Source organism: Thermobia domestica, unplaced genomic scaffold (genome assembly GCF_964235325.1).
Source record: "Thermobia domestica unplaced genomic scaffold, izTheDome1.hap1.1 HAP1_SCAFFOLD_487, whole genome shotgun sequence".
Lineage (NCBI taxonomy): Eukaryota > Metazoa > Arthropoda > Insecta > Zygentoma > Lepismatidae > Thermobia > Thermobia domestica.
The window spans coordinates 89,362-103,979 of record NW_027656197.1 but is presented as its reverse complement, the minus strand read 5'-3'; the positions used below and the strand labels follow the sequence as shown (position 1 = coordinate 103,979).

Here is a 14,618-nt window from a genome sequence, read left to right as displayed (position 1 = left end):
GTTTCCTAAATGTGGTTATGAATTCATCCTCAAGCGAAAGTGCACTCTGAACTTTAAACAGAGTGGAAAATTCGCAAGGAAACTGAAAGGAGACGCAATTGCTGATAAAAGAGAAGTCGCTCAGATTCTGAATCATTCTGGGGCTTATCATTTAAATGAAAGAAAAGTAATATACATAATGTATTAATGAGGTAATATTTAAGTTATTGTTTGTAAACTTCTAATTTACGTTAAAATTATTCTACCACGTCCAAATCCAAAGCCATCTATAAACAATCTATTTATCACCAGGAACCAGTTCTTGACTCATAAAATATCAAGAAAAAGGAGAGGGGGAGACATTATCGAGAATTGTCAAAGTTCTTGCCAGATATGCATGTCACAAGTCCAGAAGAGGAAAATCCCAGAAATCCTCCTCTCTAACAAACCGAACCCTATTCAATAAGAGGATCGAAATTACTCCTTTTTCATTAGCTTGAAAGGAAAGAATGGATTCTTGAGTTTGCTATTTTATATTTCGAAGCAACAACACATCCAGAAATTCTTCCGGGAAGAAACTCCAGAATTTTAAAATTGAGCTAGGCTACGTAATGAGGATTAACTTTTTGGGGGGGAGGGGGATTCAATACGAGGGCATATATTAAAATTTGTAAAATCATCCCAAAATTAGACTAAATTTACACAAAAGTCGGGATTTAGAGGGGTCCGGACTAGGGGTGTTCGGAACTCGATTTCGTATTCCGGAATTCGGAATTCATCTAATTCCGGAATGTTCCGGAATTCCGGAACGTTTCGAAATTCCGGAATGTTTCGAAATTCCGGAACGTTTCGAAATTCCGGAATGTTTCGAAATTCCGGAATGTTTCGAAATTCCGGAATGTTCCGAAATTCCGGAATGTTTCGAAATTCCGGAACGTTTCGAAATTCCGGAATGTTCCGAAATTCCGGAACGTTTCGAAATTCCGGAATGTTCCGCAAATTCCGTAACATTCCAAAAGTTTGGAATTGTGGAATGCTCTAAAGTATGAATTTCGGAACTGTTTTCAAGACTGAAATTTTGAAGCTCACTGTTGATTCTGGAATCGTAATATTAATATTAGTTCGAAGTTTGTATATAAAAGTTCGAAACAGTCCTGAGGCAATGGTTCTCAAACATTGTTACAAGGCTTTAATCCCACAAATTAACTCGCAAATACTTTCTCGTTTTCACTTTGGTATCTATGGAATATAGTAGCAACATGTTTTAAACAGTTATGCATTCTCGTATCTCCAATTATTGGAATAAAGTACAGCATTTTATCTTTATCTTTTACATTTTTTTCAATCATTGCCATTTTGTATTTTGAAGTACCAACAAGGAAACAATTTACATGTTTGGCATTTTAATTCCAAAATATTTGTTTTACTATTAAGCAAACAATACAAGAGCACACGAAACATTTGTAGTCATGTCATTTGGAATTATATTAATGAACTTTTAATCTAAAGTACAAGGAGTACACATGAGTAATACATAATTGTGAAAATTTTGACAACTGAAACCCTGAAATGGTATAACTGATGCTACCTGAGACGTCATCAAATAATGCAACAAAAATGTAAATTACTATTGAAAGAAAAAGCAAAATTTCTGTGCTACAAAATAATACTGTTAGAGAACAATGATATGGATGAAATGTTATAAGAGCATGTATTAAATGTCAATTTTCATATAAATGCCCAGATGATTTTTTTTTTAAATTAGGGGAAAGTAGACTTTAGACGATATTAGACAAGGCAATTATGTATGCAAAATTAGGAGACATGCATTCAAATTATTTCCTGTAATAAAAATTAGAATTCAACTTTCCATGGTAGATTGCACATGTTCTATCTCCGAACAAGGTGAAATACGTGCAATTTACTATGGAAAGTTGAATGTTAATTATTATTACACGAAATAATTTGAACGCATGACTCTTAGCATGCAAGATTGCATAGAAAATTGCATCGCATAAAATGGACTTTAGGGACTTTTAGCTTAACAAACTTCTTAAATCTCATTGATCTTTTTTATCTGATTTATTTCAGAAATCAGGAGAAAGAAAGTTTTCGCCAACTTTTCTACTCAAGGAAAATAAGACATCAATTTTTGTAAAGATCAATTTACGCGAAGTACGAATAGTTTTTGATACAAATTAATTATTTCGTAAGAGCGAAATATGAACATTAGGCTAATACTTTTAATGTGAATATTAACATTTACGAAATGATTTCTTTCATTTTTAACTTTTACCATCGCTACTCACAATTTCGGGTATTCTAATTGAACATTTACCTTTCTTGTTGTTAGTTAGTCATTGGTGCAGACCCTTCCATCTGAATGCATAACTACCCTTCATATTGCAGCTTTGTATGAAAATGTACATATTCTGTTGGCTTGTATCAATGTAATTGTTTAAAGAAAGTAACATGCTTTTACATCAGAATTTCACAACATTGATAATATATTGGTGATTAATACAATTTCTCAACAAACCAATTTTAAATGTTTTTCACTCACACAATTCATTTGTCACCTTGCATAAAATTTTGATTAGTAGAGTTAGAACTAATCTTCATACGTAGGTTCCAATGCTTAGTATTTAACTGATAGACACCTTTATTTAGTTAGTTATTCAAATAAGTGTCGCAGGACAAGAAAAGAGTAGCGCGTACATGTGAATAATTATAAGATATTATGTAAAGTTTGCACCTCTATTCGATTTACTCTCGTTGTACATTTTGACAAGTTATGCAAATAATGCTTGATAAAGCTTTCATTTAAAAAAAACAGCAGTAGCATCATGATTATAGAAGTTACAAAAAACATTAAACAGTAATCCCTTGTTCTAAGAAATTTTTTGCTGTTTACAGCATGCAGTATACTAAATACAATACAAGCGATGCATTATTAATTTTAGCTTTGCGTGATTTGAACCTGAAATATGAAATACTGATTCTAGTTTCCAAAAAGTTCATGTAACATCAATAATGCATATTTTTACATAACACGGGCAGCAGCATAATAATTGTACATTTATATATCTGAAGATAAAAGAATATTAAACACTATTTTGTAACAAATTATGTAAGATACTAAACGGTACCACTATAATATCTGCCTACCAGCTATAACATCATAGTATTAAACTGTCATTAGAAATTACTAGAATTTTGTGGTGTTATGAAAAAACTTTATTGAATTTTGACTGGTTGAGTTTAAACTTGAATGACTAAATTTCAATTTAGTTTTATTTTTAGGCAACTAAGGCTAAAAATAAAAATAAAACTGTCGCGCGAGAGGCGTAGGTGTAAAGATGTAGAAAGGCAGAGTCCTGGCCGTACAGCTTTATATGTAACTTTTGAATAGTTCGTTATAGTTAGTCCTGATGAGACGATCCATGACCTCAGTGCTTTCTTTTCCCATATTATCTCTACTTTATTCATTAATAAAAGTTAAGGAGATTTTTCTCTTATTTTGATTCTTCGCCATGCCATTTTGATATTTCTTTTTCCGTAATTAAAATATATTTTTATTATCTATATTTGCAAGTAAGAAGGTAGTAATATTATGCATTCTGTAACTGAAAATTAAAAAAAAAATATGCTAATTAATTACTAATTTATTTTTTTACTTTTCAGCTCAACGACGGAAATTCAAAAGTTGTTCTTCCTCTATGGCTTAAAAAATGCAAAGCCTCATTTACAAACACTCGTCTAATATTATTTTTTTTAATTACGTGATCCTTGATTAATTCAACTAAATATTAGACGAGTGTTTGTACACAAAGCTTTCCAAATTACTTTAAGTCATAGAGGAAGGTAGACCTAATCAATTTCTGTAGGGTTGGTTGTTTTAATTTACTTTGCTGAGCTGAAAAGTAATAAGTTAAATTTACAATTAGTTAGCAATCATCTTGTAATTCAGAGGCGTACGCAGGGGATGGGTCCTGGGTCCGGTCCCCCCCCCCCCGAAATCCCGACTTTCTTGTAAATGTAATCTACTTTTAGGGACAATTTTAGAAAATTTTATGAATTCTAGCCTCAAATTTTATTTGGACCCTCCGAAACGCTTTAGACCCCTCCCGAAATAAAACCAAACTAAAGGGAAGAACTAGCTCGAATTTCTATGTTCCGATTTCTGCAACAATATCACGGAATTTACACTGAATCACTTATGATTGAGACTTTATGGATAACCAGACAAAGTTCCAAATCTTATGCGCAATCGTTCACAGTGAACGGATCTAGAGAATGAAACAAAACCAGTTGCCGTGGACCAAAACTCCTTCCTTCAGCACAGCGGAATCAATATCCAGTTTCAAAGCTAAGCTTTGCGCACACCTCTCAGTTTGGGGTAACAGCAAAAATTATTTTTTCAATAAGAAGTTCCGGAATGTTTCGAAATTCCGGAATGTTCCGAAATTCCGGACTGTTCCGAAATTCCGGAATGTTTCGAAATTCCGGAATGTTCCGAAATTCCGGAATGTTCCGAAATTCCGGAACGTTCCGAAATTCCGGAATTCCGGAACGTCTTGAAACTGTGTTCCGATTCCGGAATTGGAATTTCCGTTCCGAAAAATTCCGGAATTCCGGAATTAGGAACAGCCCTAGTCCGGACCCCTAGGACCTACTTCCTGCGTAGTCCCTGCCTACCAGGAATCAGATAAAGAGATCACACGGGGACACAGTAATGAACTACGACAAATTTTGTCTCTGTTCTTAGTAGTATGTTAATGGAAAGTTAAACTTTTGAGTAAGTTTAACCTTTGAGGTAAATTTTTGAATGTTTAATATACTTTAAACAGAGAACGCTTTTATCATATATTACATATATTTAAATTTTGTAACTTAAAATGAACTCCACTCTACAATTTGATTTTAAATTTTAAAAGCTGGCAACTATTGCTTACTTTACAGGATTTATCAAATCAGCGAACAGAATACAGTTCGCTAAAGTAAGATAAGTTTACAAATACGGTTTTCTTTTTACATCCTTGTATAGTTATTTTTGTAATACACCTCAGGATTACGTCATACTGTGATTATGCGGCCACATTACGATATCTTCCTTGTTTCCTATCTCATCCTAGAAAACGCGTTTACGCTGACAGTCAACACAACAAAATTTCACTGTTTTGTAATTGTTCTACTGTATACAATCTTGTAGATGTTCAAATGTTCTTTGTTACTGAGTAGTGTTAATTTCTCAGGCATTGATCTTAGGCGCGGAGGCCTTTGATAGGCATAACAGTCTAATTAGCGTTCCTCAAATTTATTTTCTAGTTAGGACCACTTTTATTAGTGAATGTTCTACGCGCCAACATTACTCTTGCACTGCAAGTTTATTATTATTCTATTATTATTTTGTTGAGCATATGTTCATACCAGGATAATTACCTTTTCAAAATAGTATATTACATTTATAAATTTTATATTGGTATTGATAGAGTACAATACATAGTAGCTCAGATTAGCTTTTGTTTAAACAATTGAAAGCTACTAAGAATATTTCATAATAATACACTGATATAATTTATAATATGTATAATCTTTACCATATTAAATTATCATTTGCATCAGTGGCGTACGCAAGAGAGATTTGATTTGATTCGATTTTGACTTTAGCGCTCCTTTCAGCAGCGAGGCTATATGAGACATGGACCTACATCTTAACGTGGGGCCCGAACCACATGAGCTCTAGCTGGGAATCGAACCCGGGCCTCCCATGTCGAAGGCGCCTGCAATAACCGTTTAACCACGAGGGAGCTCGTATGCAAGGGAGAGTTCGGGGTTTTAACCTCTCCCTTCAGCAATACATCATGCAAAAATAAATTATTTACCATATCATGATATGTATACATACACCTGAAATTATATGAACTTCGGAACTTCAGTTCCCACCACCCTTTGACGAACTTCTACGTACGTCACTGATTTGCATAATCTATAAATGTTTTGACATTCTCAAGCAATTCATTTGATTTTTTTCCTGTCTTCTTGTACCTATGTTCGATCTGCCAGTGTGTACTAAGGACCATATGGCCGATGTCCTCAAGAACCCTTTTAGTCCGTGAACCACAGTTTGAACAAGTTAAACCAAATTTACAAGTTAGTACATTTTTAATATGTTATGTTCTTCCAGTCGAGTAAGGTGTTTTTAAATGTCAGATGAATGAAAATACTGTACATAGGATAAAAGACGAGTTTATATTAAACTATGTGACACGTAAAATTTCAGGAAAACCAGTCTCATATACTCAAATCCACGTTACCTTTTATTTCTTATGAAGTGTCACTTTATACATAAAGAAAATAGATTGAAACTTACATATGACCAAATAATAATAATAAGTAAACATGCCACTGGAGAATAGAACTTACAAATATACATGCAGTTACTCTCACAAAGTGATGTTCGACAAATATATATATATATATATATATATTACTAAAATGAGTCAAAAACTTGTGTGTAATTCGAACCGGAACATTTTTGAAAACTATTGAAAAATTGTGTTCACTTTGGGAAATGTCAAAATGAAGAGTCTCAAAAATATCCAACTACAATTAGGAGTGATATTTTTCTCATTAGTTTTGTTTTTTTATTCATTCGAAACAGTGTGCGAAACACAAGTAAGACTTTATTACTTGCTACGCTGCATGACATCCTATTATGTTACTATTGTTATTAAATCAAATGAACGTAAATAAGCAAAATACTCTCTCAAGAATCTTCATACATACATTATACTGTATATACATATTACATATAATTGAAAATAAGAATGGATTGTGCAGTATTTTTGAGTTCTACATAAAGAAGACTGAATGATATAATGAAATGGCAATATTTAATATCTATACTCTGAACCGGATACGAACTCGCAACGGATAGGTCTAGCGATCACCAACCTAAAACCTTAGACCATTCGACCACACCAGCCGGAAGAATAAAAATGCATTAGAATCAATTCGTCAAATAGGCTAAAACTGTCAAGAAGAGCACTGTAAGACAAAGTCCTGAATTCAGGGATATCCAAAGGTGGCAAGCTTCCCGCAAGATTTCGTTTCAATCTCCAGATTCTTTCTTTCTTTTCTTTTTTTCAGATGAGAGTATGTAATATTGAATTTGGCACCTTTTTTTTTTTATTATTTATTTATTTAAACAATCCTCTCTGTTGACCTTCAAAACTTTCCTTGAGAACAGAACGCAATTATACGGTAACAGCAACGAAGAACTATTGTATGTTCTAATTTGGGAAATCGCACCTACTTGTAAAACACGTTAATGCTATTTCTATACTTTTGAAGTTGTATTGCCGCCAGTTGTATTGTAATTCAAGGTTAGAGAGGTATTTACTTTAGCTAATTGGATTTTCACATTAAATTAAAACAATTAAAACAAATTAAAACAACTACGCCACATCTAAAAATAGGAAGTATTGGCCAGTGAAAGTTCATTTTAAAAATATCTCTTTTTCCCATATGTCATATGTACAGTATTTCTTCCAGACATGTTTTTGGGGGGTACTGCTTCCTCCCCCGGAGCTCTGAGAGTGCCCCCCGGACGAGACCAACATAATACGTCTATAATATAATAATAAATAAAATAGTACCAGCAGTGTACCCCCAGAATACTACGTGTGCTCCCCCGGAACACTTTTTCTGAAAGAACGACTGCATGTGTACCCTAATACTATAAAATATTTTGGGTAAGAAAATAAATTATAGTATTGCTTAATTGTACTGTAAGTCCTTAAGATTTGTGCGAAAAATTAAACAGTTTTCGATAACTTAGTAAGCTAACCAATATTGCAAACGGCCACTTGCAAAAGCTGGCCTTGTTTCTTATTTAATAAGATATATGTACACACATTGTTATTACTAGGGGGCGGAAGTTCATGAAATGTCTTCTATCTGACATAGCGGACATAATGCCCATCAAATACACATAATACTACGCTGCATTCTAAAACAAAAATAATGATTTTGAAGTGAATATTTTTGCATAATTCTCTTCTCGTCTCGAGTTTGAAAGTCTACTTCTCGTCTCGTTGGCAAGACTAATTTAAAGTCTGACCCAGAGATCAGGATCGATTACCATCTGGGTGCTCACGTCATTCGAACTTTCTGTTAAATTGTAGATCTATGTTGGCCTCATATTTGTAAAGAAAAAAAAAACACTCCGAGTTAATACTTTATAAATGAAATCCTTAGTTCACTGTCCCGCTGGTAGGCTAAAGGAAGCTGATAATAAATCAGGTCACGATGGTGGCGAAAGAGTTAGAGGAATTATATAAAGTGGAATCAAATCTAAATTCATGATCAGCAACGTAAAGTCTACGCTGTTGAGCCACTACAATTCTGTACAAATACTTTGAACGTACTTATTCTAATTGATGTAAAGATATTAATTCTCCAGATTTAACTGACAGTGTACAATTGGTTGAGGTTATTTTGTGCATCATCATCACTAACATTGCAGACAAATGCTAATGACAAATATAAAACTGATAATGCTTTACGTATACATAAGGTCATACGTTCATTCGTACTCCAATACTTGTTTGATCTAGTTTGCATACTAGATTAAGAGAAGCAACTTCTATAAACCGAATATCTACGCAGAAGAGTTTCTAACAGTGTTGTTGGGAATCATCCAAATCCAAACTACCGCCTGTTCACTGTATATCAAGAATGACAGGGACATCCAGGATTTTCCCATGGTCGTTCAGAACATTTCCAAAGGGTTAACCCAACATTTAGTACGATACTAAGGACGTGGCAATTATGAGCTTAATATGTCAAATAACTATGTCTCTCAAATTAATAGCTACACAATTAAGATTAGATCTGTACGGCTACAATACATAGTGTCTTATTTATAAAGTCCCATTGAAATTGAGTGTTTAATAGGTAACAATAGGTTTGAGATCTGCTCTCACTTTTAAACATTTTTTATTTCCTCTAAATCGAAGTAATATTTTATGAACAATGTATGATTAGAGGTTAATATCCATGTTTCGTAAGTTACGTAAAACATATTTTCACTGTAATCATGCATTTGAACTACGTATAGTCCCCACCTAGATAGAACCCGAGACCACCCACACAGAAAGCACACACCTTACCACTTATTTGTTATTAAAGCCTTGAGTGGTTGAATTACGGCGGTAAATTAACATATCAAAAATCACACCAACTGTCAAAATTGAAAATAAGCTCTGCTATATTGATATAATGCCTAAGCTGGGTCGAGCGGAAAACGAATGAGAGAGTGTTGGAAATGGTGGGAGAGAAAATAACAATTTTAGATGTAACTGAAAACAGGGAGAGAAACTGACTTGGACATTGGCTAAGAAGGAATCGTATCATGAGAGACGTGCTAGAGGGTATGGTGGCAGGAAAGAGAGGGAGAGGGCGAAGGATGATAATGATGATAGTTGATTTTGTACTAAATGAATTGAATAAAGTAGGTTTTAGTGAAGAACATATACACGAATATCTATAGCTCTCTCCGCTGGTCTAGAGATTGGAGCGTGCGCCTTGGTACAGAAGGGGTCCTGGGTATGATTCGCAATGGGAGATCCTTGAAAATTTAATGCCTTACGGTGGTTCGGATTCCACTTTAAACCGTGGATCCATATCTCATATAGTCTCGGTGCTTAAGAGAGACGCTAAGCTCCATCCAAACGCTTTTTTTTTTTTTTTTTTTTTTTTTTTTTTGTACAATTTTAGCAGACAGGTAGCAATTTACTTCCAATTCGACTACTGAAGGACTTTGATTTTCCTTTCCTCAGCTTACTCGGGTAAAGGACACAGTGTGGAGGATTCGCTACAAATAGTTTTAGAAATGGCGTAATATTTCCGTCACAAATACAAGATAAACATATTATTACCAAATCTTATATCCTAAATTATCCTTGAAACCATTTTTTTTTTTAAATTAGACTTATAAGTCGTTGTCCTTATTAATTTGTTCGAGATTTTTGAATTGTCTATAGATAGCTACAAATGTGGGAAGCACTAGGGTCAATTTTGTATGATTTCTTCTCTAGTTCTCTTGTGAATTCATTGTTCTACAAACAAGGGGGATAGAACATGCTAAGGAGACAATATTCTGCCAAAACTTTTATGATATCAGTATAATAAATGTTTAAATCCACGACATTAGATTTCTATAGACAAGGAATATTACAAGTTCTTGGCATATATTACGAGTGAACTAAGCATATTTTGATTCTGAAGAAACTTCACATGCCAAAATCTCACGAGGCCAATGACTGTATGTAATTTGCCAAAAACTCGCGGCAATGTGCGGATGTTAAATGGAATGAAACCTTGTTTACGAAGCATCTGAAAGGTCAGTGTGCTATGTCTACTACAAACGTAGTTGACCTAATTTCACAGTGCCATAAGGACATTCCTGCTTTGTTCCTGTAAGCAAAATTCGAGAGGAAGCAATTTATGCTAAATTGAGTGATTTTATTTTTAAAATAAAATAAAGTCCTCAAGTTACCCTTTATATAAAACGCAAACCAAAAATTGCACATTCGTATGAATAACATATTCAAATGCTAAGAATCTAATGGTCGCAATTTGATTCCTTGCCAGATAACTCAACCACTGCATATCTGCTTTGCAGTAAGATAAAACTGGAATACCATGTTTGACGATATGCATCAGTTGAATCTAGTTCATCCGTGAGAAATAGTGACTCGATGTCAGTGACACGTTAATATACAAAAAAACATGCAAATGTAATTGTGTTCAATAAAACATATGAATTTACTGATAAACTCAAATTTGAAATGTTTTATTGGAATAACAATCAGTGAATTAACTTGCCAAATTCGAAGTAAGAAAATTTTCGTTGAAATTCATACTTCGAACGTTTTCGATAACATTACATTATATTATTAATAATAATAATAATAATAATAATAATAATAATAATAATAATAATAATAATAATAATAATAATAATAATAATAATAATAATAATAAATTATTTAATTAATTAATTAATTAAAATTTGCAATGTCGTGGTTGAGTATCTAGAAAATAGACATGCAGTTACTTCGGGAAATGCTAGTAATATATATTTTTTAAAAATAATTCACCCAAAGTTGAATTAATGATTTCATTACACTTTGATGAAATGTTTATTATTTCATATTATATGCCTCCAAATGTTATAAATGAAGTAGAATCAAATAAAATTCTGAATTTTTGCAACGTTTTGAAAAAAAAAAATGATAAACATTTCTATGTATACAAGGATGGTAGAACATAATACTGTATGTACTGTACCACTACATTTATACAGGAGAGCAAATCTTTTGAATCTTTTGAATTAAATTTAAAATACTTTCAACGCACTGGTGAAAACTAAATACCTACTGTTAAACAGGAAAGTTTTAATTATGCTTTATCAACTCTTTTCAGAATATAGATCTCAATACGACCGAGCAAAAAAATCAAAATGTCCTAAAAGTGACATATTCTTCCTTCTAGTGATTTAATGCATTTATTTACACAAATTTTATAATGCGTGAATTTCAACATGCTGTTGAGGGGATGTTGTGTTTGTGGAAATTAACTTATCACCGAGATGAAAAATACCAGCACTTTGACACAGTATGATATAATAATTACGTATCCATTTCAGGACACGATAGATTATAGTATATAATTAGTACTATATTGTAATTATCATACAGTGTTATTAGCTCTCGAACATTTGGAATGAGAATCGGAAGAAGCAAAGACCTTAAGATGATTTCCCCTTTAGTCGAACTTGTAGAGAGCATAGATCCAATGTTCTTAATAATCATCTTCACTATTAAAATTTTTATAAAAATAAGTAATCCGAAGTTGTTAAAAGCATTAGCTTTCACGGATATAAATCCATGTCTTGTTCACTCTCGATTTCTAGAACTGAAACAAACATTGATGATTATGTACGAATTCCAAAGCATTAATTTCATCATATATACACTGTACAATAAGCATATAAAAGCAATTTAAAAATTCACTTTCAGGCAGATGACACAATGTACCGGTACATCGCGACAAACTTTTTAAAACTTAATATAATTTAAAAGGAATTAATATTTGTTCTTGATTCACTTTCGGAATAAAAGGGGTTACATTGTGTTTCTCTTTGAAAAATAATGTTGTCTCCGTGTGTAATTCTTAAAATTTGAAGATCGTTAGGCAAGACAAAAAAGTTTTCCTATTAATATCAGAAGAAGAAAAAGTTATTCTGTTTTTAAGTCTTCATAATAAGAACTAACGCATCTTATTCCTAACAAGATTACTTACTAGGTTCGTGAGTCAGCCTAGAAGAACGCATACCGTCACAGTACGAACACAACATGTAAATGTCTCCACAGTTGATCGAGAATTAACTACTGTAACTCCACGGACTGTCTGACGTTAGCAACAAATTCTTGAATGGATGCTGGGACACTGTTACGTAAGTGGCCGATTCTTTTTCTTATATAAATTTAATAAATCTGCTTGCATCTGGATTCATGATAAGAATAGGTCATGTATCACTTGACGTAGATGGATTTAAGTTTTGCGTATCAAAACCCTTTTTATGATTACGTATATATACGGAGAATTAATTTATTTTCTTTGTATAAACATACAGCAGCGATTGATTACGATCTCCATTTTTAATCTCTGTGGCCTTGACATGAACTTGATCTAGAGAAAGGACACACTGACCAATATAACAACGCTAGATAAGTTGAATGATAATAGATGACAGCGCTAAGAGAGGAAAAAAATTAAATAAATTGGTTAAACGAGCTAGTAACATGGTTGGCGTTACTGATATGCTGTGTACAAGCCATGTTAATTTGTGGTGAACATTGTGTTGGTAGGTTTTCTCAGGAATCTCCTCTTCCTTCCAAATCCTCATTTCACACACTTCTTTTTATTATCTTTCTAAGGTCTAGTTGCGTTTATCATTTGTCTTCATTAGCTTTTAGAGAATAACCTTAGAAACAGTAGCGGATCTAATCCGGGGCGGGGAACTAGGTCCCCCAGTTATTCAGTGACAAAAATAATTTAAGCTATTATTTGTATATTTTTGTAAGTTTATAGTAAACTCATGATATACCTTTTATGGTCTGGGTTCTGGCTGCTCCCCATGTTTTTTCCCTTCTAGATCTGCCCCTGCTTAGAAAAGTTTAACCGTAAATGTCTCATTTCATGGTATCGGTATTATTTGTGAGACAATTTAGAAGAATCAGAATTTATTAAAATTTCCTTAAACATCGGTGATCACGAATAGTAGTCTCAAATTAACAGAGTTACACTGGAAAGTTCTGATATTATCGAGAGCTCCCTCGTGGCTAAGCGGTTAGAGTACGCGTGTGGGAGATCCGAGTTCGATTCCCGGCGGGAGCTCATCTCTCAAACTAAAATCAACTCAACTCTACTCTGATATTATCGATATTCAAAATTTATCTGTGATCTGCTATATTACCGCTATTCGCTGAATCTTTCCTAAGCTGAGCTTCATTTTATTTTAAAAAAGGAAATAAGCCGGGAGACTTTTAAATGCTTTGAAGAAAACCAACGTAGTACTAAAAATACACGAGCATGGTTCTTGTCTAAAACTTGGCCACCAATATCTCTGTAAAAGGCTATTCTACCCCAATTATAGAGCTCGTTCTTGAATAAGCGGTTAGCGTACGTCTTTGGCGTGAGAGACCCGGGTTCGATTACCGGCGGGAACCCATGTAGTTCGGATCCCACGTTAATCACTAGATCCACGTTTCACTTAGCTTCGCTGCCGAACGGGACGTTAAACTCGTATTCAAATCAACTCATACCTAGGGCAACTTATTTCATTTTGATTCAAAGATCTAATGTGCACAGGTTTTTTTTAAATCACATTTATTTATTACTGGTTATGAATAAGAGTATGGGCTCTTTACTAAGAGATGGATGGTCAGATGTCTTGAAAAAGCATGTAGGTGTAATAAACTCTGGTCAAGGTAGTAAAGATGATCACTCAAAAGTAAAAGCTAATGGATTTTTCGTAGTAAGAAAAACATATCCTTTTATCATAGGCAATTAACAATGCTTTGCTGTTGTACAGGTTGCATAGAAGCTAGAGATTGTCATGGATGTTAAACGATACAGTACGTTAATCTCACCTTTACCTGTGATGATAACGGATTGGCTCTATTAACGAATTCGACCGAGATAATAGCTTTAGCTATCTATCGCAAGAAAATAAAAATTCACATTCGTTTAAGTTATCGAGTGGAGCAACGGACGGATGTACTAACAGTACAATCTTGTAAGTCCTACTACATGATCCGAACCATATCTGGGGTTTGGTAATTAAAAAGAAATCTCATATGTGGCTTTTTAATAGTAATAATGCACAATTCAATTCACAAATGCATGTCCACTGATTACTGATTCACTTTAACTTGTAAAAGTTCCAGAAGTCGTTTCTTAAGTTTGACCGAATTATCATAAATACTGTCTATAAAATATTTATAGAAAAGATAAGGGAACGTACTGTCATCTCTTGGTAAATACTGGAAGTAAGCATTATTCTT

The 14,618-nt window shown here is 33.4% G+C and overlaps 1 protein-coding gene across 2 annotated transcripts in view; it reads right to left on the bottom strand.

The window, feature by feature from the left end:
- LOC145676918 (uncharacterized) overlaps positions 1 to 14,618 on the bottom strand; it is a 40,763-nt gene that overhangs the window by 12,918 nt on the left and 13,227 nt on the right. Inside the window, exon 1 of one of the 2 annotated variants that reach the window (XM_081747692.1) lies at positions 12,352 to 12,495. The exons of the other annotated variant lie outside the window; for it this stretch is intronic. Coding sequence (XP_081603818.1) covers positions 12,352 to 12,406 — 55 coding nt within the window. The 5' untranslated portion in view covers positions 12,407 to 12,495. Of the gene's footprint in view, positions 1 to 12,351; positions 12,496 to 14,618 lie in introns of those variants that run through there. 2 annotated transcript variants of the gene reach the window in all.